Source organism: Bombus vosnesenskii, unplaced genomic scaffold, assembly GCF_011952255.1.
Source record: "Bombus vosnesenskii isolate JDL3184/JDL3185 unplaced genomic scaffold, Bvos_JDL3184-5_v1.1 scf7180000013267, whole genome shotgun sequence".
Lineage (NCBI taxonomy): Eukaryota > Metazoa > Arthropoda > Insecta > Hymenoptera > Apidae > Bombus > Bombus vosnesenskii.
In genome coordinates, this window is record NW_022882927.1 from 6,006,422 (window position 1) to 6,029,970 (window position 23,549).

The 23,549-nt window shown below is 32.7% G+C and overlaps 4 protein-coding genes across 7 annotated transcripts in view; 2 read left to right on the forward strand and 2 right to left on the reverse strand.

Moving 5' to 3' along the window:
- LOC117230835 (decaprenyl-diphosphate synthase subunit 1) overlaps window positions 1-3,715 on the reverse strand; it is a 51,961-nt gene extending 48,246 nt beyond the window's left edge. Inside the window, exon 1 of the mRNA XM_033488694.1 lies at window positions 3,455-3,715. Within this exon, the coding sequence (XP_033344585.1) occupies window positions 3,455-3,610 (156 nt within the window). The 5' untranslated portion in view covers window positions 3,611-3,715. The remainder of the gene's footprint in view (window positions 1-3,454) is intronic.
- A 518-nt stretch (window positions 3,716-4,233) lies between these two features.
- On the forward strand, window positions 4,234-5,353 carry LOC117230838 (39S ribosomal protein L32, mitochondrial). Its single transcript, XM_033488698.1, has 4 exons — window positions 4,234-4,366; window positions 4,590-4,835; window positions 4,918-5,060; window positions 5,147-5,353. The coding sequence occupies exons 1-4, from the start codon at window positions 4,249-4,251 to the stop codon at window positions 5,285-5,287; spliced, it is 648 nt and encodes a 215-aa protein (XP_033344589.1). The 5' UTR covers window positions 4,234-4,248; the 3' UTR covers window positions 5,288-5,353.
- A 40-nt stretch (window positions 5,354-5,393) lies between these two features.
- LOC117230837 (protein spindle-F) lies at window positions 5,394-7,828 on the reverse strand. 3 transcript variants are annotated; one of them, XM_033488696.1, is made up of 6 exons: window positions 7,777-7,828; window positions 7,156-7,438; window positions 6,804-7,083; window positions 6,639-6,730; window positions 6,366-6,555; window positions 5,394-6,037 (listed from the first exon to the last, which is right to left on the reverse strand). In XM_033488696.1, the coding sequence occupies exons 2-6, from the start codon at window positions 7,381-7,383 to the stop codon at window positions 5,739-5,741; spliced, it is 1,089 nt and encodes a 362-aa protein (XP_033344587.1). In that variant the 5' UTR covers window positions 7,384-7,438; window positions 7,777-7,828; the 3' UTR covers window positions 5,394-5,738. The 3 variants fall into 3 exon arrangements, with proteins under 3 accessions (XP_033344587.1, XP_033344586.1, XP_033344588.1); XM_033488695.1 differs by having other exon boundaries at window positions 7,516-7,827; XM_033488697.1 differs by having other exon boundaries at window positions 5,396-6,037; window positions 6,804-7,071; window positions 7,516-7,824.
- A 2,522-nt stretch (window positions 7,829-10,350) lies between these two features.
- On the forward strand, window positions 10,351-22,814 carry LOC117230467 (dnaJ homolog subfamily C member 9-like). Of its 2 annotated transcripts, XM_033487957.1 has the most exons (4): window positions 10,351-10,554; window positions 10,686-11,000; window positions 11,083-11,249; window positions 22,257-22,814. In XM_033487957.1, exons 1-4 carry the CDS (start codon window positions 10,461-10,463, stop codon window positions 22,512-22,514), a joined length of 834 nt encoding a protein of 277 aa, XP_033343848.1. In that variant the 5' UTR covers window positions 10,351-10,460; the 3' UTR covers window positions 22,515-22,814. The 2 variants fall into 2 exon arrangements, with proteins under 2 accessions (XP_033343848.1, XP_033343847.1); XM_033487956.1 differs by lacking the exons at window positions 10,351-10,554; window positions 10,686-11,000; window positions 11,083-11,249 and adding an exon at window positions 11,926-14,202.
- Window positions 22,815-23,549: the final 735 nt, after the last annotated feature.

Consider the following 23,549-nt stretch of genomic DNA (forward strand, 5'->3'; position numbering starts at 1 on the left):
GTTATTAAAATACTATTAACGATTGGCTAATTGTAACGTACATAGCTTCACGGAGCGGAAATCGCGTTTAATTCTATAAATTCTACGTGTTTTGGTATGTAGATTGGTGGCTCGTTTTCGAAATGTGCCTTGGAAACTTTACAATTTTATTTGCAAGTGAATGACCTTAACATGGCATCGATCGCCAATGGCCTTAACATGTGAAGCTGGACAGTATATACAAAAGAAGTAGTCAGATATAACATTGACATAAACAACATGAAATAAGACATTATACATTTACAGGAAGCATTTCTATAGTTAAAGAAATGTTTAAAGAAATATATTTGTATCAATTTTCCCATTCTTCGTACAATATAATATGAATTTACTACAGCTAATTAATGGCATGTATGTGTAATGAAATTAGGCCGAACGAATCAAAAAAGCCGACGTAGGTTCTCTATGTTAATTTATTGGCTGGCTCATCCAATGCAGTGCGCAGTAATTTAACAATAATCGCATTGTAAAACTATTCATGCATTCCTGTGCGTGCGTACACACGTGCAATGTTCACGAGAGTAGAATGCCAAAAGCATAGACGCCGTGCGTCAATGAAGGAAATCTCCCTTATTGTACGCAAGATATGGAGAGTGACGACCATTGGGAAATAGGATTTGCAAATCGAACCAATGTTAATGACCTTACATTTGCATTTGCGAAATTTGTTAGTCTAACTCTATGGCTAATACTCGTTTCAGTCAATAAAAGGATCTTCGACGATATTATCGATAAGTCGCGGTAAAATCGATTCTCATTGTTGTGATACTATTTCAATACTATAACAACAACACAAATAATGATTATTACCATTAAGGTGTATAAAAACATAGAGACTTGTAGATGGTAATAAATAAAATTCGACTCTACTCATCATTCATCTGTATCTATAATGTTTGAATAATTAATGCAATGTCTATATTATTAAAAACATCCATAAATCGGACGATAATAAAAAATCTACCTAAAAAGTCCCTGTAATTCATATTGTTATACTGTAATGAATCATTACATTAGCAATGATAATGTCACGTCCCGCGCCCCGCGCGATCCGTAGCGCGAAAGTAAAATTGGTAATTTCTTTCAAATCAAGATAATTTAAAACGTTTATTTGAAACCGTGTTTACAGTATTTGAAGTGAAAGGCAGTTAAAGCTGCTAAAAGCTATATCTTGCGAAAACTTATCTAACTATGTTTCTATATTTACCTAACTATGTTTCTATAACAATATTAAGACAATTTAAACTGTAAACAAAGTCGGCAGTTTGAACAAACGTTGGGGATCTTCCTAAACATTTTCAGAAGAAAGACCCCGACGTTTTTTCATCTCCGACAGATATAAATAAATGTAGCGACTCAAAGAAATCAGTAACAATAATTACCATTCGTTTATCGAATAATTAATTACCGTTCGTCTATCGAGTAATAATTAATTACCGTTCATCAACCGAATAATTACCATTGTCTATCGGAAAGTTAGTTGTCATTTTGTCTATCGAAGAGTTAGTTATCATTTTGTCAACCGAAGAATTTTATATCCGTCAGTCTGTCAGTCAATTGTCAATATCGACATCGAGTAAGTTTTGAATAAATCATTACATATTGTTAATTTACTTTCGAACAACTTTAATCCTCTCCCGTGCCAGTATTCCCGCACATAGCAGGTTAGCCGAAAGTGGAACTTATTGCCAGTTGCATTAAACGTCAGTTAACGCTACCGAACGCGGCAACTAAATAGGACGTAACAGATAAAACTCTAATCAATAAATAACATACAATAACTATTGGGTTATAACATAAGTAAGTTCAGTTAAATTCAATACATTTCCTTTATTATAACCGAACTTATTTATGTTAATCTAATTAATCCAATATAGTCAAAGAAATAATTAAATTTAAAGCATTCTGGATTTGAGGGAAGTCTTACAAGAAGCGTAAATTCTTGATTGAAGAATCAGTAAGTAAGAGTCAACATTTATATATCTACGTAGAATACTACACCGAACAAGCCGAGAAAGTCAAGAACGTGGATTCCATGGGTTAACCATGCTCGAAGAAGGATATCTGACGGGCCAGTTAGCCTACTTACGAAGACTTGAAATTCGCCCAGACTCGATGTCATCATGACCGGTTCTCACTTATTTCGATAATACTGCCCAGCAATGGCCCATGAAATCTAAGGAAAGGTTTCCTATGCGATCAGCGCCCAACCAACGAGTCACAATTTACCTAAGACTTGCGTAATAATTATGGACGACATCGCCGACGTGCCGAACTCGTGTCTTCGATTTGCCAGGTATTGAAAGAGATTTCAAAATCCGGTCTCTGTGTCACTTTCGAACAGAGAAAGTCGTGCAATTCATTTTGCCGTTCGTAGAACGATTTATAGAAAACTTTCGTTAGAGATTGCTAAGACACTTAGAAATTGAAGCGCGAATAGAAATTGTTCAAATGGAATATTAATGTTCCCAATGCATGAAATTATTATTATTAATGATATTATTAATTTTAAATAATGTTTTGTATTTGTTTCTTTCGATATAATAATGATTTAATATAGTTTAGTGATCTTCAATGTTCGCATTACACAGAACATGAACGAAAAAGTTAAATTTGACTATTGCGCATGCGTTTCGCGGTCTTACGCCGCTTATATTGTCGATATAATGTTTAAACAACATTGTAAATATAATAATACGATGTTATGGTAAAAATAGTAAATTATAATATAAAATATGATTTTTTGTAATATTTTTTATATGAATTACTAAATTTTCTAACACAATACTGTTTTACAGTTGTAATATGACTAACGTCAGTAGCAGACGGCAGCTAAGTCGTCTGCTAGAAACAGCTGACAGTTCTGATGCATAAAAACGTGGTTATAAGAAATTTATTTAGACTATTATGAATCTCTCATCCTTAGTTTTACGAATTTACATGTATAGCATGAAAATAAAACCGCTCGTATGAAAAATCACTGTTTACTTTCCGATATCTCACATAAATTTCTCGGTAAAGAAACACCGATTTACCGACACATTTTAGTAGACATTATGTAATTTACAAAATCTACGAAACACTATAATTCCTTCTCTTATACATTTTGTTATTATTGTCTATCACCTTATCTTCCTTTTCATATATACACGTAAGAATTAAACAAAATATATTATATGTGAGGGCGCGGAAAGATTTTTATGCCCGAAACGAATAGTAGGTTATGTTACTAACAACAGAAGAATTACTCGAATATCTGACTGAAAGTGCACGAAATAAAGAAAATTTTCGCTTGCATCACAAAATACTAATACTATGATGATCAGAACTATGATTTGTAATTGCATCGTGACTATGCTGATTCTAGATAACATTATACAAAACGTAACAGTGCCAAGAAGTAAATTTAACGTACCTGACAATGTTGAACCAAGGTACTGGTCGGATGTTCGATTCTAGGTCGTGACTTGACACATGTCGTTGAAACTTTCCTTCGTAATTGGGCGAGATGTCTGAACTGGCACAATTTCTCTGCACGAGCACAGAGCCTACTCGACCCTATACACGCCATAGCGAAAACTGTAGTGAGCCGAGTCACACGACTTACGAAGACTTTCGAGTTCCACTAGCCCCACCGACACTTCAAAATCACTTCCCCACCCACTTTTCCCTTTCCCGTCCCCACCTGTAAATACACCTGCTACACGCGACATTAGTCGGAACAGAACTATACATTACAAATTATAAGTAAAATATTAATCATTGAGTATTCTCCAACAAAATATTGGTAGACTTTCAGAAGAATGCTAAATTCAAAGTCTATTAGCGACCTCTAATTGATGCTTCTATTATTTACTTTCCAAATTCTTATATATAAATTATTTAATGGTTGCTTTCTTTCACTATGTACAGCGTACATTTCCAAATAAGCGTACACTTAAAACAGTTTCTGTGAATCATAATATATTCTGCAGCGATTCATTTTAATTTTCATACTATTAATCTCTGTTAAATTTCGTAATAATTTTGTTCTTTGATTATAATGAATAAGGTGATTGCAAGGTTTGTAAGGTACACTAAAGATTTGAATAAAGTGAAGCTATATATGGGAATTAAAAAAAAAAGTTATTAAATTTCGTGACCTTTTGCGTTTTAAGAATAAATCTTAACAATACATGTTCATCTTGATTTTACTCTGTGTTAATCTTTATGATCTATGGGATACATACTTTAAACATGGCGAACGGTATTTTGAGTAGACTTTATGGAGCATTTAAAGCATTTAATCAAGCAGTTGATATTATATTACGTCGTGGCTTTCCATCAGGTAATAAGAAGGATATTCTTATATTGTACTTACATTTAGGTATTATATATAACTCAGAAGTGAAATATTTATATCCTTTATTGTCCCTAACCTCTTCAAAATATTACGAGTTTAAATTGTTTATTATTATTGAAAATTGTTAATGTCATGCAAACAGTAGAATAGTATATGTTTGCATATCTAATCTATTATTATTATCAAATACCATTTGCCTTTGATTTAGGTAATTTATATGCGATTGAATGTAACGCTGTAAATGTGCAGACCATTAATTTTCCTGGACGTTCTATAAAGGATGTTTTAAATGAAACAATTTTATGGGCCGTACCTAAGAAACGACGAACTATAGAAAAACGTCTTTGTAGAAGATTTGGCATTCCTGAATATATTTGGAAACCTCATGTACCAAAAACAAATATCTTAATGTGTAAAAAATGTGGTCACGATTATGAAGCTGGTACACTTTGCGGTAAGATATATAATTTTGAAAAGAATTATGATTTATTGCAACACTAACTTATGATATATTTGGCCTTTTCCAATTTTTATAGGATACTGCTATGAAATAGTAAAAAAGGAAACAAAAGAAATGCAGAAAGCTATACAAGATTCATTGGGATTGCAACCTGTTGAACAGGATGTTATAGTATTATATGAAGGAGAAAAAGAACAATTACGAGATAACTTTTGGAAGGTATTTACATAATATTACATATCTAAGATGAAATATTTCATTTTATTATTATTGTGCATATAATTTACAATTATGTCTTTTTATAGAAACAAAGAATCGTAGAATTACCTAAAAAGAGGCCTGATTGGTTCAATCCAAATTTACTTCAGCCGACAGTAAAAGAATTAGCTGATTCAAAACAAGAAGAATTAGAAACTGAAGTTTCGGAAGATGTTAAGGATAAGTGAATAATTATTTTATATTGATAAGATATTTTTGTTTATATTAAATAAATTTAAACAAAGTAAACTATTGATGATTCTTGTTTTATTTAAAAATGTGACATTATTACAATTATAAATATTGTGTTAATATTTTAAATCTCTCCTATATTTCTATGGTTCATGAACATAAAAATAGGTCTAATATCAATAACAGTCACTTTTTTTACTATTTATGTAGTTTCATTATTTTTATACATGATAGTTCGCTTTTATTAAATCTTTTCTGAATCAACGATTTATAAAATTCAATAATGAAAAACATTTCTAGTTCTGTTATGATTAATACACTTCACAAAAGTTGGTCGTATTTATATTTACCATTCTCCTATTAAAAAAGCCACAAAGATATATAAAATTCTCTATAAAATCAAAGGTACTTCATTGTTTATACCATAACCCTCATCCTGTACAATTATTAGTGAACAATTTCAAACCCATCTACAGGTACTTCTTTATTAAAGTGGCTCAGAACATGTTCATGAAAATCTGCAAATGTGACAGCTTTTCCATAAAATGATCCACATAATGGACAAATTTTATTGTTTTGATCTGCATTATCTGCTATATTTGAACACTTTTCCAAAGATAGGCTTGTAGTTTGAAGACTGGTTTGAGTTGCACCATGCTCTTTAATACTTTCATTGAAATTAAATTGAGTACCTGCTTGACACATTTTTTTATTCGCATTTGTACGGCAATTATTACACATTAAGCCTATAAAATTATATTTGAAGTTAATTCCTTAAAATATATAAATAGACGTATTTTCATCCTGCTTAGTAGACGCAAAAGTATCCATAGTGTCTTCACTGAACAATATCATCAAAATATGAAAAATAGTTTGTATATTTTAAAATTTATAATTATGTGACTATATTGTAATGAAATAACCTAGGTTTCTTCTTTAAATGATACTAAACACGACCGTATTAAAATGAATTGAAATTAAACGAGATACACGTGATATATTTAGGAAATGAACAAATTACTAACAAACCCGAATGTTTACTAAGCGAGGATACCAATAATTCTTCATTTATACCTTCTTTTTTCTTCTTGAAGTTTTGCAGTGCCCTTTTCAGTTTTGCCTGTTGTGCTAATAAAGTGTTTTTCATTTGCGAGAGTCTAGTATCATGCTGTTTTAATAATTCTAAATCTGTATCTGAATCCTCAGGATAAGTAAAGCCAATATTTCGTAAGTCTAGTTCAGTACCATTTTGTAATTCAACCATCTAATTAAATAATTATTGTGTAAAAGCAATTATTAATTATAAAAAAGTTTTATTGTCTTGCCTTATCTTATCTTCTTGCTTACCTCTGCATACTGTTGTTCTAGATCTGACTTTTCTAACATAATACTATTTATAAGTCTAAGTGATATCTCTTCTAGACTTTGTTCTTTCTCACCTAGATCAAGATGTAATACCATAATTTTTGTTAAACATACAACCCAATTAAAAAATGAATATTGAATACATACCATTGTTTGTGGTTAATGTACATTGCTGATTATTATCTTCTTTAACAGAGCTAGAGATATCACGGAAACTATAGGACACAATGTCTAACGGTTGCGCTGCAGAATGTTGCTTAAGTGTATCGGAAATTTTTGTCAATTGACTTCCTAAGGACTTATTGGTTCTTATTAATTTAGTCAATCTATTCCATAACTGTCGGTTTTCTCCTGCTACCATAAAGACTTGGTGAGTAAGTTGGGATTTCTGTTTCTTGAGCTCTTCTATTTTTTCCTGTCGATCAAACTATATTAAAGTATAAGACATTAAAATGTAAAATACATACATTCTATGCATTACTATATATGTTATACAAACCTTCAAGGTTTGGACAATAGTTTTTTCATTATCATTAGCTTTTATAATGACTGCAGATTCATCCTTTCCACATTCAAGTCTCAAACACATATTTTCTTCCTCAACAGTAGCTAATCTTGTTTCCAATTGTTGACAACGTTCGTTCATAGTTTTAAATGCAACTAACAAGGCATAATAGTTGCCACATTTTTCAATATCCACATTCTCAGATTGTTCCATATCACTCATGTTGTAAAAATGCAATTAGCAAAAGTGAAAATACAATTTCACAATTTTATAATTACTAAAAAGTATAACAGCATTTGTATTAACCAATTGTATATAATCAATAAACACTTGATATTCTTTCTGTTTCCTTACATTTCGATATAACAGAACATTCCATATGAATTTCAAAGAATTTCAAATAATAAGTAATAATTAAGTTCATAAATAAGACAATGAGATTGTCAAATTAGGTTACGTTGCTACATATTTTAACACTTTGAAACTTAACACGATTTGTTAATAATTTCGGATTTTGACATTGAGATACGTATAATAAATAAAATTACTCAACGTAAATTTGTTAGTTTGGGGTAGTCCCCGTTAACATTATCTATTATCTATTAGCGATATTACCGATTGGACGTAGAAAAGGTTGCCATAAGAACAGTCGAGGTATAGACGTTTGTGTGTGGTACTGTTTTGAATTGTTGAAATCACATGCATTGAATTTGCAGAACATAATCTTAGTATATATTACAAAATAAAAATTGTATAATCTATACATTAATTAATAATAAAATGAACAATAATAAATTATTTTTAATTAAAGAAATTTCTCTTTTTGTGATAGGACTTTTTCTCCAGGACTATTCTAAACTGCTAATTATTAACAATTTTTGCACATTATATATGTTTTTAATAAGGACATTCATAAAGCAGGATAGAACAATTTTCTCAACTTCTATGTTTAGTAATAATAGTATGAATAATTAAACAATATACCATAATGGTATTTTTATTAATACATACCATATTTTATGTAATAATAGCAACTTCAATCGTGTAACATATAAAGGCTTATCGTTAGGAATATAATTTTGTTCGTAATTGTTAACGAATATTGTCTTAAATATGTTTTCTATTTCTCAATTTCATCAATTTGGCTATTTGAATAGATCAAATTTACGCGCGCTCGTATGTAAGAAACCCAAACGCTTCTATTGGCGCAATATATTGTAAAGCCAAATCGACTGTTTCTATTGGTGCAGTATGTTGTCAAATCAAATCGAGCGTTTCTATTGGTGCAAAATATTGTCAAGTTAAATCGAACGTTTCTATGTGTGAAATATTGCGAAGTCCTTGCCGCCAGTAATTCGTAGGAGAAGGGCGTCGCGGGACGGCATTCTACTGTTCAAATTTGTGGAGCGAGAGTTCGTTGCGTCACTGCATCATTATTACATTTTCATTTCGTCTTTATCATCATTTCTACACTTCTATCTGCTTCAGTTAAATAGTACGTTTTCATTTCATCACTTATTGACCATCATTTTAGTAAAATTAAGAAGTATTCTGCATTCTTTTTGTACTTTTATCGTTGACGTATACTTGACGGTTAGAATCATATTATCGATCTTTGAGCAGAATTTGGGTTCTATTATCCCTTAGTTTCACTGTAATTGGTTTAATTATTATAAGTTATTGGTTTTCATACAGTTACTTAAAATTGTCGGTTTTCTTTTGTACAGATTATTGGCTGGTCACGTGATTGAAAGAATAGGGGTTCACAGCATAGACGCCACAGACGATTAATAATCGATAATTTATACTGGTACGAAATGAACGCCACGGATGATTAAAATCAATTCGTTGATTTTTCATGCAGTTAAACTCCTTAACTTACTTACCTTAAACTTACCTTAAACAATGAACGATATATTTTTAAGAACAAATTATAATATTTCACATGTTTTGTTTCAGTTTTTTTATAACTCCTATTTTTTCCTGTGCTTCAAAACTGAGCATGTAAGAATTTTTGCTTTAATTATTATTAATTAAAAAATAAGATTTGATTTTAAACTTTAATATCAGAATTCCAATCGTTATAGTATTTAGAGTATACTAGCAATTTAACTTTTGTATTATTAATAGAGTTTAAAGTTTGCATAGAGTTTCCTATTTCATTATCTCAAAATTTTTGTTCGATCATCAGCTGGTTTTCAAAATAAATTATTCATATAAAAAAATGATTCACTCATTCATACTATTTATATATAATAATTCATATCTTGTTAAAAGTTTATCACTCTTTACTCTTCCTCTTATTTCCTGAAAAGAACTTAGCAGTGCTTCAAAAGCTTAGAATGTAAGTAATTTTGTAATCTGTGCTTCATTTAATTTTATTCTTTGTATTTAAATTTGTCATTCTTGAATTGAATATTGCCTTCAAAATTTGAATTAATAGAGATTAATTTTCCACTACTTCAAATTTTCCAAATTATTAACGTTATGTTTAAGAACAAATTATAATATTTCATGCCTTGTTACAGATTTTTTCCATGGGATTGCCTGCCTTTTCTTTAGTGACAGCCTTCACGATTGCTTTCCTTGGGCTACCGCAGCATCGATGACCATCGATTTCCTTTTTTTTTTTGTCAATAGCAAATTAAATAGTATTGGAAATATTATAAAGCACTCCTCGCGATTTATTTTGAGAAATTTTTGTTTTATAATTATAGATTTAATAAATTAGCGTTGCGAAATAGAAAAATATTCCACTCGCGGTTTGTTCGGGACTTTATCGAGTGGATCGCCCTTCTGGCTATTGGATCTATTTCTTTTTCAGCATCCCTCTGGACGTTTGTTAATGGAAATACTGTTGAACGATATATCTGTTCGATGCTGATGAATATTTTTAATTTGAGGTTGTATTACTTAAATGACATATAATTACTAATTGTGCCATATTATATGATACAATTATGAATTATATAGCAAATAATATGAGCTAATTGGTTGCTACCGTGATTATATTTTTATAAGAATGAAATGGCAGGTATAAATCGTATTACATGTATTTTGTTCGTAATCAATGATTATTATTTTTTAACAATGATGGCAATTACGAGGAAAAAGTGATTGGACGTCGATAATATGGATATTATCTAACATGTACAAGTAACTCTAGATGTCGCGAACTACACGAAATTATTTGAATGTATCCCACTGAAAATAAGCGCGAAAACGTATAACCTTGTAGTTCTGTCACTTGGTGTAGTGTGTAACAATATTTATTAGTGAGTAGTTAAAAACTCAAAATCATGACAAGTTTATTAGATCTTTGTGAGCAATATTTTGGAGCTCGTGATTTTTACGAAGTTTTAAAAATTTCAAGAAAAGCTACCGATAAACAAGGTACGTAGACATAACCTATTTATGTAAACTATGATTCTAAACAAAACATTTTTTAGTGTAACGTTCCTCTTAAACGAAAGTTAGAATTGCATTTATATATCAGATAACAATTATTCTTAACTTTTTTCTAGTGAAAAAAGCATATCATCAATTATCTCTCCTTGTACATCCTGATCGTGTTGAGGAGGATATCAAGGCAGAAGCAACAGAAAAGTTCAAAGTTCTTGGACGAATTTATTCTATTCTCAGTGACAATGAGAAGCGTAAGATTTATGACCAGTCTGGACAATATGACGAAGAAAGCGAAGAAGTTATGATGAGAAATTGGGCAGACTATTGGAAGTCACTCTTCAAAAAAATCTCAGTTGAAGATATTAATAATTATGAAAAGAACTACAAAGGGTCTGAAATAGAAATCAAAGATTTGAAGCGAGCTTATATGGACAGTGAGTAAATCTTCTATAATTTTTACAAAGAAATTACATTAGTAAAGTTAGTTTATTAAAACAATAAAATTACTTTGCATAGGTAAAGGAGATATGGATTATATCTTAGAAACTGTCCCATTTACTAGTTGTGATGATGAACCAAGGTTACATAGTATTATCCAAGGTCTCATAGAGAAGGGTGAAGTTCCAGAATACAAAGCTTTTACAGAAGAAAATGACAAGAAGAAGCAACGTAGAAAACGCAAGGTAAGTACCAAACAAGCAGAATATAAAATGTTACCTATGAATTTCGTTCATATAATTAAATTACAAATAGTTATGCAGATTTATACTTTTATGAACACAAGTAGAGAAATGAAACGTCAGCAGAAATTTAATTTCACATATTAGATATTATAATAAACACTCATTTAGATATCTCACATATTTTTGCGTATCGTGCATATTCTGTGTATTTTGGTATCTTTAAAAATCTGCAGTTAAAATCTTATGAAACAGAAATTTTTAATACTTTAAATATTTCTATATGATTACATTTAAAACCTATGTAATATGTTAATAAGTTAAACTACGATCTAAAAATTATACTTACATATAATTACTTAAGGTAAGTAAGTACTCTGTTTTTTACATACTTCCATTGTGCATACCTAACAAGTGTAATTTTCTCGATGTCAAATTTGTCGAAAGTAAACGATGTGCATTCGAATGGCAACGTGCTCGTAAATTTAAACGCGGCACCTCACCCCTTCGGTTCCGCTATAGATCACTTTAGAGATCTGATGAACAAGTGAGCAGTACGTTATTTTCAAGCTTTTCTATTTTTATCAATACATAGTACTGGTTCACGATTGGAAGCAGTAGTAGGAGGTGGACTAGTAGTACGATTGGGAGGGGGGAATACTAGTAAATAAGTAAAGAGGGAACGCAAGAGAGAATTCAGTCTACAGAACAATTAGATCGGTTCTAGCTGATCGCTAGACGTCGCAGAATTTTCGGCTAAAATCCCTACCACGATGACTGCGATTCTTTAAGTTATTCAAACATATGAGAGCAAAATAATGATATTCATATAAAACTTTAATTAAAACGTATGATATTTTAAACAGTGCAATTGTACATTAATTTAAAATTAACAAAAATGGTTGGCATCGTCGGACTATTCCTATGCGCTTTATTGTGTGCTAGTGTTAGTGATGTACAAGGGGCGTGCAAGCAGGTAAAGAACGATGACATGATAGAATATTCCTGTACGGGTGGACAATTGTCTGATTTGGACAATCTTCCTGCATCGACTGGAAAAATTCGAATTTCTCACATGCCAATTCAACGAATAACTGCGGATACCTTTTCAAGGTTTGGTTTGGATCTCTGGGTCCTAGGATGTTCCTACTGTGGTATAATGGACATTGAACCGGGAGCCTTTGAACATCTAAGTAACCTTCAACAATTAAGCTTTGACAACAACCATTTAACCACTATAAAGGTGTCTTGGTTCAGAAAATTAAATTACTTGACGTACTTGGACCTGAATTACAATAACATAGAGTCTATTGAGGATGGCTTGTTCAAAAATCTACCCGGCCTTGTCGACCTAAGACTATCTGGTAATCGTTTGGAATGCCTAAATCTTGTAGACATGTCACATTTAAAGGGATTAAAAAGAATCTTTCTGAGTGAAAATTCCGAATTCAAGTGTCCAAAAGCTGTCAGTGCTTTTCTCGAGAAGCGTGGAGTAAGTTTCGATAGCGATCCAGAATGGAGTAGAATTCCAGACGATTTGATTTATCCGGAAATACCATACGATTACGATGAAGAGAGCAGCATAGAGGGACAGAGTATAGAGGAGCAGTCCACGCCACTACCTGCTCACCGCGAAAGATTGCATCCAACTATAACACCATCTCCAATTGCAACAACACAATATACCCCACCACCGTTCCGTACAACCGAAGAAGTAGTTTATCGTCCACATAATTCTCCAGATTGGAGAACAACTCCAAGAACAGACGCAGACCCCTACGAAAGCAGAGCAAAAACTACAGTTTCACCATACGACATCAACATGATATATCATCAATCAATCCCAGAGGAATATTGGAGAACAACTACAATCTTGTACGGAAGTGGAGGAGAAGCTACAAATCCATCATATGACGAAGATACAAGAGCACCATATATTCCACCAAGAACCGTTGCACCAATCGAACGAGTAACATATCCACAACGTGAAATGACGGACTACAGCGGCCAAGACATAACGACCTTGAGTTCTTGGCCAAGAACCTCGGAATCCGTCGGTGCTGGTGGCGAATACGAGGTCTATCCACCCTACAGAAACCAAGACAAACATTACACAGAACAGCCGGATTATTCAAACCCACCTAACTCAGTCCTTTTGGCATCGAGCCAAATACCACCTCATGTGGAGCTTAACACAGAGCGTTCTATGGATCCCTACTCTGGTTGGTCTGCAAAGAATAGTATACCATCAAACGAGAAGTATCCACCTACATCTGTACCTAATATCGAAAACAAAGCATCAGAAATTTCGGTTCCTTCTTCATACACGACTCAATCCATTCACTCTATCCCACATATACCAACTGTAATGGTTCAACCTGCTCATCCTGAAAATGTCTATCAACCGCCGTACTACGACCCCGCGGTCACTGTTCATTCACCGCCATCGGTGAATAATTGGCCACAACAGGAGGAAGGGACATCGGCAATCGTGCAAATTGAAACGACTACCGATAAGCCATTGCCTAATTGTACAACCAGGAGTTTATCATCGTCGAGCCAGAGCTCCATCACGATGATCATCGTTTCCGTTCTTCTTGCGATTCGCGTCCTTGTGGAGGGATTTTAGCTAAAAGTCTCGTTAAGCTATTTAATATTTATCTGTATATTCTGATGGAATCTCCGACAATGAATCAAGTTTTCGTTGACGAATCGAATGTTTGCGTGAACCTGTGCGGATGTATTTGCTCTCGCAAGCACCGAACTAGAGTTGAACGGAAGGACGTTTATCTAATCGCAGACTATAGATCGGGTGATTTTATAAGTGCTGTTGGTTTCGTTCGTTTTCGGTTTTGGATCAACTTTCAAGACTTTGTTTATCGCGATTCGCTGTCAGAGGAACCAAACGAATTGATCGATTCTTCAGAAGTACCGCGGAGCCTGCAAAACCCAAAGCGTATGTATAGTATACTGCAATCTTGTTGTTTGTGGTTTCATTGACTTAATTTTGGTCTGTTGTAGACGAACCACGTGATCTTATTGTTATTCTGTACAGGTGAAGAAACTGTATGGTTTGGTACATTAATGTTTTTAATGATGCAATGCACAGGAATGTGTATAATTTACCAAATCATACAGCATCATTGTTGTGAAATTACAACCATGTCACATTGGTCGTGTTGTCGGACCTTAAGCGGTTTATTTGCTAGTTCTGCACGCTCTAAAACCTATCGAGAAGATGTGCATCGTTTGTTTGCCAAGGAGGAACGCCAAATATGATATCTACGGGGCGCGATGCTGAATATCAATTGAAACAGTAACAAGCGACGAGGGCCAATGCAATGTATCCGGTGTGCTAATGAAATAATTACTAATGTCGTTCAATCTAATGCTGAGCGTTATGTAACGACCTTGACTGGTGTACTTTATCGAGATGTGCTGCGTTTCGTGTTTTGTCAAAGAGCTTAACCCTTTCATATCTGTGACGAGATATCTCAGCAATATACGGCGATGCTTACATGCGATGCTTTGAACCGTACGTTATATCTTGCGTGTTTTTTTTTCTTCTTCTTTAACTCATTAATGGTCGAAGTAATGGTGAAGTAAAGCGTAAATTGCGTAAATGTACATGTAGTAACTTACATGTTGATTTCTGAGAAATCAGAGATGTTTAGCTAAAGTATTTTGTATAGCTTAAACGAATTACTTTAGGATTACATTGTCATCTTTCGCAGATCTCAAAAATTTGTTCTTTTTTCATATTAGGAGAAAAGTTGTGAATCAGAAGTCACTCTAGGTCGAAGGATTAGGGTTAAGTACAGTTAGAAATTATATATTGATTTGTACAGGTAAAAAAGTATTAGGATAGTAAATATTTTGCAAATGTTTAATTTATAAGTCAGAGATTGGAACGAAAAAATTTTCATGATTGAAAAAGAAGAGTTTGAATTGAATGAACGGATGAAATATCGACTCATAACAGGGCAAGGTACGACGTAACTTATCCATAGATTGGGGTAAAAATCAATTCAAGAAACACCTCGTGCGCAGATGCGAAGGGGTTAACGGTGCTAAGGGTAGAGCATATTGTACTGTCAAAAAAAAAAAAAAAATATTCATATTCGTATTGGATATTAAGGAGATACTCCATTTTTTAAAGAATCAGTCCGTTTTTATACTCGTCCTTCCGAGATGCTATAATTTTTCTTGCATCATTGAGATCTGTTGAGTTTCCACCACAACAAATGGAATTATATATTCCATTAGAAAAATTATGTGTAATTTTTTCAAAATTCAATGTATTTTATTTTATGTTGTTATGTTATTACGTTTCTGTAAATTACGTAATAGAAATTAATGTGTAATATTAATTCTTACAATTAATTGCGAAAGAATTAATTTATTAAAACTATACACAACTGGAAAAGCTATTTGTATTCAACATTAAATTCGCGTTCTCTTCGTTGCAACAGGTGTATTTCACTCGTGTTAACTGATCGATGCTCTCTTGACAGCTCTAAACAGTAAACAGGCATCGAGAGCGCTTGTCGGAAGTCCCGATTGCGACATTCAAATCTTGAAGCGTATCGGTTGAAGGGTCCATCATGGACTCGGTATCTATCGATCTGAACAAGTGCATGCACGTGCATTCATAATGAGCGTAATAGCAATGACGTCGTGAAAACTGAGGAAACTGATAGGAAATGCGAGTTAGAGTACAGTACAAAACACGGTTTGATTTCTACGTTTTGTATTTTTTTTTTTTTTCGTAGACGTATCAACAATTAGTAGAATTTATTTTGGTTTATTTTTTATTATCTTTTTCTTTTTTCCAAGAATTTTAAAGAATTTCTTTTTTGATCATTTTCGAGATTATAGTTAGCGAGGTCTATCTATGAGATTTTTCGATTTTATATCGATATTTTATATATATTTAGAAGTTTTATGGTATCGTTATCGTATATTGTAGACTGGTATAAGGTTTTTAGAAGGAGTGATATAACTTTGGTTTTCTGGTTTTTTGATCTTATTTTTGTAATCTTCTGATCGATCTGTAAACAACGGCTCTTGACAGATTCTTAGAATCTTTTTCTGATGGATTTCTTTCAGTTTACAGGTAGATTGACATTCCATTAATTTGTCAAATTGAACAGAAGTTCGAAATTTGATGAATTATTTCATCGATCAAATTTCTCCTTTCTTTTAAAATAATAAACAAATCCAATGTCTGTATGAGTAATATTAAGAGTATCACAAATATACACGAAAACTAATAATTTATATCGTTTATTTAAAAATTGGAATTTGTTGATTAGATTTTGAATCTGATTGACCAGGCATTTATTGGTAGGGTACCCACTATTCGAGTAAATCTCCCATTTTCTGAAGCATCATTCGTAAGAAACGATCTCTCATTTATTGCAAACAATCTTGTTTAAAAATACCGTCAAATAGACGTTGCCAGTATCATTTTTAATTTTTAACTTAAGTGTAGTTTCGAAAAACTTGTACAATTTCATGTTGTCCATCATGCAATTTAAGAAAGACAAAAACCCATAAAACAGATAAATTCCAACCTTCGCTCCTATGTAAGAAAATATATGTGTTTTGCCAAGATTAAAATATCTTCCAAACTAGTGATTTTTCGACATAGATATTATAATGCTATTTTGCAAGAAATAATAAACTGCATCGATTATGCATGAAAAATTACATACATGATCTACAAATTTAAAAAAAGCGTATGTTATCTTGTATTACGTATACGCGTCCATCTGTGGAACAACTAATTACAGCAGATTGTGTTCCCCTCGAAACCATTCGCTTTCTTCTTTGTCTGAACTATTTCTTTATGTAGCAGATAATTTATCAATAATTTATAGATTAAAATTGGACACCCTGTATATGCATTACCATCTACAAGTCATCGGACATTTGTCTACTTTGAGCAAAACGACTGTTAGAATGTCTACAAATACGATACTTTCGACGTTACGTAATTTCAACATTTGACGTAAAAACTAACTTTAGCTAACTTTATCTCGTAATAAAAATTAATGGTAGTATAAACTCGTGCATATTTTAATTCGACTGACTGACTTATGGGTAGACGGTAAAAATCAGTTCGGAAGATCGTATCTACGTGCTAACAATCATTTTGCCCAAAATAAACAAGTGTCCAGTGACCTACGGACCGGAGTGTAAATGGTTGCTCCAATAAAATTTGTCTCGACTTAACGGAACGCTTCGTTTTTGCGATAGCTAAATTGATCGATAATACTTTGTGGCGAGTTATTTGCGAATGAAAGGTGTGCCAAAATATCCACGTTTGACGTGCACACGCGTGCATCCGAGCGAGTGCAGAGGGTCGCGCTTCCGCAACCTTGAATTACCTCGTCTCCCAGTGTCTAGAGCGAACGATACATCTGGCCGCGAGCCTGGCGCTCCGGAAATCACTCGAATCACGAAATAATTGAAAATAGTCATCGGGTTCGAGGCAGCGCGCACCGTTGCATAACGAATTTCCTTCGAGACCAGTCATCGTTCTGGAATTTTGTGAGAATTAACCCTGCTAACGTTCTCGATGATCTAGAGCCATCGATGTTACGACTGCTGCTACTCGTTTAACAACGCGTTAATATTATCCGGTGATAATGACAGACCTTCGTTTCAATCTTCCTCGATGATGTTTACACGACGTGACGCATCTTTGACCTTTCTTCGACATGGTTAATTATTGCTTCAATAACACGAGTATGTTTGAAAAAAAAAAAAAAAAAGAAAGAAAAGGAAAGGAAATAGCTATGGTAATTACATGGATGTTATCATCAAGCGATGGTTTATGAATGGGTCTCTGGTTTTCTTCAAAATGATAGCTCATATTTAATTTCAGCTGAAAGATCGTTTTCTTACCTTGTTCCATTGTTTGATATTATATATTGTATGTATGTTAATATACACTGTTGGCTGTAAGTATCAGGGCACCTACTAATATTTGAGACAAATTGAATGTTTTTCATTTTGCTTTTATTTTTTAGGTATTTTATAATATAAGATACCAAATAAAATAAAACCTGTTTTTCAATAAATATAGTAAGTAGGCACCGTAATCCTTATGGTCGACAGTGTATCTTCATCGTTCTATTTTAATTCATAATTCAAATGCAACGCGCTTCACAAGGAAGTGAGGACAAACGAGGCATTATGATCAGCTAGCTTCGCATCTGGTGGTTGAGGTTTAACATTGGCATGTATCGAGCTGCATTTCAATTCCTACCAGTAATAATAATAGTTCCTTCGCCGCTTGACGTTTGAATCATGCAGCTCGCTCGAATACTTAAACAAATATATCACAATCCTTTTAGACTCCATCTTAAAATTGTAACAGAGATACAGAAGAAGAAGTAGTTGATCACGAAGGAGCCTCATTTATTCCCACGTTGCATTTGTCGAGTAAATAAATAATAATTTTTCAAATAAGAAAGAGAGAGAAAATAAAAGCGAATAATTTACGAAAATGGAATGTTGGCGATATGAGATAAAATATGGGAAATGTGACTGAAAATATTTGGAACTAAAAATCTAATCAGCAAAGACAAATTGATCATCCGTCGCACTTTCTTAAATCATTATTACATAACAAACGTATTTGTTTAGTTGCACGAATCTTTGCATGAAAATAACAATGATGTCAACGGGTCGGAAATAAATCTTCCTATCTTGATCTAAAAATTGTTTCAAAGTGTTGGTATCATCACACGTACAATTAGATCAGACAAGGGGAACGAATCTAGGTAAAAGCAACAAGATTTTGCCGATTAGATCACTGCCTAACTGTGGTAATACAACAAGCGAAACCAGAGAAGCTACGATTACGAACTATTACATGATTTAGAATGTTTTAGTTAATTTGGTAGTTCTTGTAGTGATTTATGATTCTCCAAATTGTCCTCTACAATGGATCTATTGAATTCTCGTCTATAGGTAGAATATTTCCTGCATTGAAAAATGAGGTGCTCTATTATGTTTGCAGCAATTGGTACTTATGATTGTTCAATACGTAGAAATCTAAAATTGTCTTATTTGCCCGCCTTTTCTTCGAGAATGTCTCCTCTTACATACGATTAGCCATTTTTGCATAGATGCAGAAAACGCGTTATGAAAAGGGTAACGGTGGCGCGAGTTTATTGGACAAATAAATATATTTTTTTTATACAATTTTATTAACCGCTTTGTAGATAATCAAAATATTGGGATTACTTAACAAGCCCTGAAGTAAATTCTAGACTCGGAACTTTATATTTATATCGAATATCTGTATTTAAAATTTTGATATTTATTTCTCGGGTTGCGATATTTCCATTCACAGCTTTAATATCTAAAACTTCGTATAAATTTCGATGTAAAAATATGCGAAGGATGGGAATTTGCCGCGATATTATATATTCACTAGGAAGTAAAAGATCGTAGAAAGAAATATATTTATGCGAATAATTCACGCACTTAATACAACCCTCTGATAAATTTACTATGTATACGAGTCTATCTTTTGTACTCCGCGCTTTTCATGAATAAACTATAGATAAGCGATACACGAAGAAGAAGTAAAAGGAATAACTCGCGTCAGGTCGATCTGTCAATTTGTCACTGCCTTCGTAGTTGGGCCAGGCCAATTCTCAAACAATGGATTTGTGTTCTCTCATCGAATTTCAAGTCGAATGTCATTTCGATAAGCGAGTGCATTTAAAATTTCGCGAAGCGTTGTGTAATCGCCTAACATTAGGCCGCTCCTCGGATGTACTTGCCAGAAATTATAAATAACGGAATTTCCTCAGCACCGAATTATGGAGTAGGTCACTGGGAATATGGAACATCATCAACAAGCATGAACCATGAACAGTCGCGTCTACTTTTAATGAGACAGGCGTGTGTTATGCTTCAAAGATTATAGGAACCCCACTATTTATAAGGCTCTGTTCCTTTTAACTAAACAACAAATTATGTATAGGCAGTTTTGTGTATTTTGGTGCGAACATGAAACTGATGATTCCGCAATGCAACTTAGGTTGAATATTGTAATAAATTTGTCGAAACGTAGAAATTAATCAGTTGAGATTGCGGGTGATCTGGACAAGCTATTATATATTGATATATTGGTTTTGTCGATAATCCGTACTGTCTAAAAGAATTATCTTTAACAGTATACTATGTGTGTTATACGAAATATTTTGAAATTTCGTTAGTATCACAGTGAAACTCGACTGTCATCGTTATATTGGCAAGATTTGAAGGGAATCGGAAAACGTATATAGACGTTCAAAGATATTTATTGCAAGTGTACATTCCACAAATATTGTCGAACTATTTGGACAGTAAATTATCGTATATTAATGAGAAGCCAGTTATATTAATATTATATATTTGAGACAACTATGTTTTCATATTGTATCAATTTTTCGCCAAATTTATGTTTGCAATAACTCTCTTATGAGTTCTATATACATTCTCAGCTTGTGTTTAAATTTTACCAATATAATGATGGTAGTTGTGTCTCATTATAGTGTTAATGAAATTTGAAAATGTTTTATGTATATATGTATATAGAAGCTTTTTATGGTAAGTGTCCAATGCTTCCATGAATCATTATATATTGATTTATTCTACTGGTAGATCGTAAAGATATTCCTTGGATGTGTACATATAAAATACATAAATACTTTTTCAATTAATCTTAAGCTGTCTAATTAATTTATACGCTTCTATAATAATCGTGAATTACGAATGACTGATATTTGCAAGGTGTTCCAAAAAGTTGGAGTCAAATTACAGTAGCATGTAATGCTCATCAGAACAGGCAAAGAAGTCTTAATAACTACAGGTCCCAATATCATCAGTAGACTGCGGATTTCTATGCATTTATAAAAAACATAAAATTGTAAAAATGCACATAGTATACAAAAATGTACAAAATATTCAAAGTATAGTAGTTAGTAGATACTTAATTTCCACTTAATAGACTTCATTTGTTTAATTAGAATTATTTATAGAAATAGAAATTTGTATAAAAAGAGCCGAAGCGTAATCATTAGTTTCGAAATTATTATATCCATTTAATGAGTTAATAAGAAGCTCGATTAACTAGCAGCAACAGATACCAAGAGATCGATAAATTTGAAGCTGTGCAGCTCCAGTACACTTATTAAATAAGTTAATTACGCGCACTTGACGACACGCGTAACCCTATTTTCGATGCCTAGCCATACGCCTATCCTCGAGATTATCGGAACCGGTTGCCTTTCTACTTCGTTTCTGCTCGTCAGCGAGCACAAGTTAATTTTAACGAGGGATCATCAAAAGTGGAAGATAATAAAGAATCTGGTTCCTCGATTCGACTTCTGGCGGAATACCGATCGTTTCTATTTTCTACGCGAAAATTTTTCAAGTCCGTGATTTTTGCGTACACTTCGCACTCCACATCAGAAGTGTTCGATGTTTCCGATGAAATTATTATTCGCTCTGTACACTGTTTGAATAATATTGCAGTCAGAGTCAAGAATTAGAATTGAAAATTGAGACGGTTATTATACTTGGTTGAGAGCAGCGGTGTTGGATACAAATCGATAGAAATTTGCAATTTGATCATAATTGGTTAATTTAGAAATGTGGATCGAATTTGGGGAGAATAAAGCGTTCATCAAAATAAGGAAAAAGGTCTTAAGATACACGAATTCCAATAGTTAGATTTTGTCTCTTTTCTAATAAAAATATCTAATTTCTAGACTGTAATAGATATTTTTACATTTTATTACGTTATTCCATAACGAAATATTAAATTTGTGAAAAGAAATGTTTTATTCTTTAAATAACTCCAAATAACAATTATTCCATAAACGAATGAATCGATTTTCTAACAAAATATATTAAAAATATATGTCAATAAAATATGTAAATTAATTATGAAAATTATTGCATATTATCAAGGAAATTAATGGCGTTCATTTTTATTTCCAGTGGGCGAAAGAAGCAGAGGAAGCTGAACGTCTGGAAAAGATGCTGAAGATCGAAAACGAGGAAAACGCAGCTGCAAACAATTTGGCGTTGGCGATTCAGAGCCGTAACGAGGCCAGAGCGAGTCAATCTGACAAATTCTTCGATTCTCTGATCGACAAATACGCGAACATGGCTGGAAAATCGACGAAGAAGAACTCGTCAGCTATGAAAACCGTAAAAACCACGAAAAGTACGAAGAAAACAAAGAAGAAGACGTAGGACGATAGAGTTTTTTCGCACGAATCTCTCCCTCCACATTAGAATATTCGCGCGACTTTTATAACTTAAGTATCATTATAACTTAAGTGATCGAGAAGAGCCATTTTATTGTACATCTTTTTTAAAGGAGGAAGGAATGATCATATTTAAGTTTTGTAAATTTGAAACGTGTATATCATCTTTTGATGCCATTGTACTGATTAGAAATCCATAAATCAGTGATGGAATTCTTTGTAATTATATGTAGGTATGTCCCACTCAAATATAAAATTGAAATATATATATTAATTTTAAAATTTACTACAGAAGATATAAAACTATTGAATGTGATTGATAATAAAAAGAAAAGAAAATATGACTAAAGTCATATATCAGTATACAATCGGTCATTTATACATAATCAGACAATTTATTATACATAAATAATGCATGTTAATTAATGATTTATTAAGTTAATTTTAAGACAGGTCCACCTATTTCAGCGGTCGATATTTACAAGAGAATTCTTACCACTCTATGGTGATGTGTATTCTACATTATCGACCAGACCTGTAATACGATTTGCGGATTTCTTCCATATTATGCCTCACGGGGTAAAACTGTTTCAGTAGTTCTCATTTCTTTTTAATTGTCAATTTAAATTTCACTATCGATACAATCATCGATTTTAGATAATATAAGTATATCAGAATGAAGACAAAAATAAGAATTTTACAAGTACTAACAGGAATTAGGAGCTACTAATGTAACAATACATCAAAAATTCACATCATTCATCTTGAAATAAAGATAAAAACATTTTTATCGATTATGTTAACATCACCATTGAAGTAATCGATCTGTCACATCACTGATCGTTGGTCATTAGTTGTTAGACTAGATCGACCATAGTGTCAAAGACAAATAAGAGAAAGGAGAAGATGAGAAAAAGAAGCAGGCGTTGGCCTACCTGTTTTCTCGCTCTCGTTAGGCTTAAATTTGATAAGCCGTGATAGCGATGGCAGCGAGGATCGTGTGTTAGTGTTTTCTGGTCGG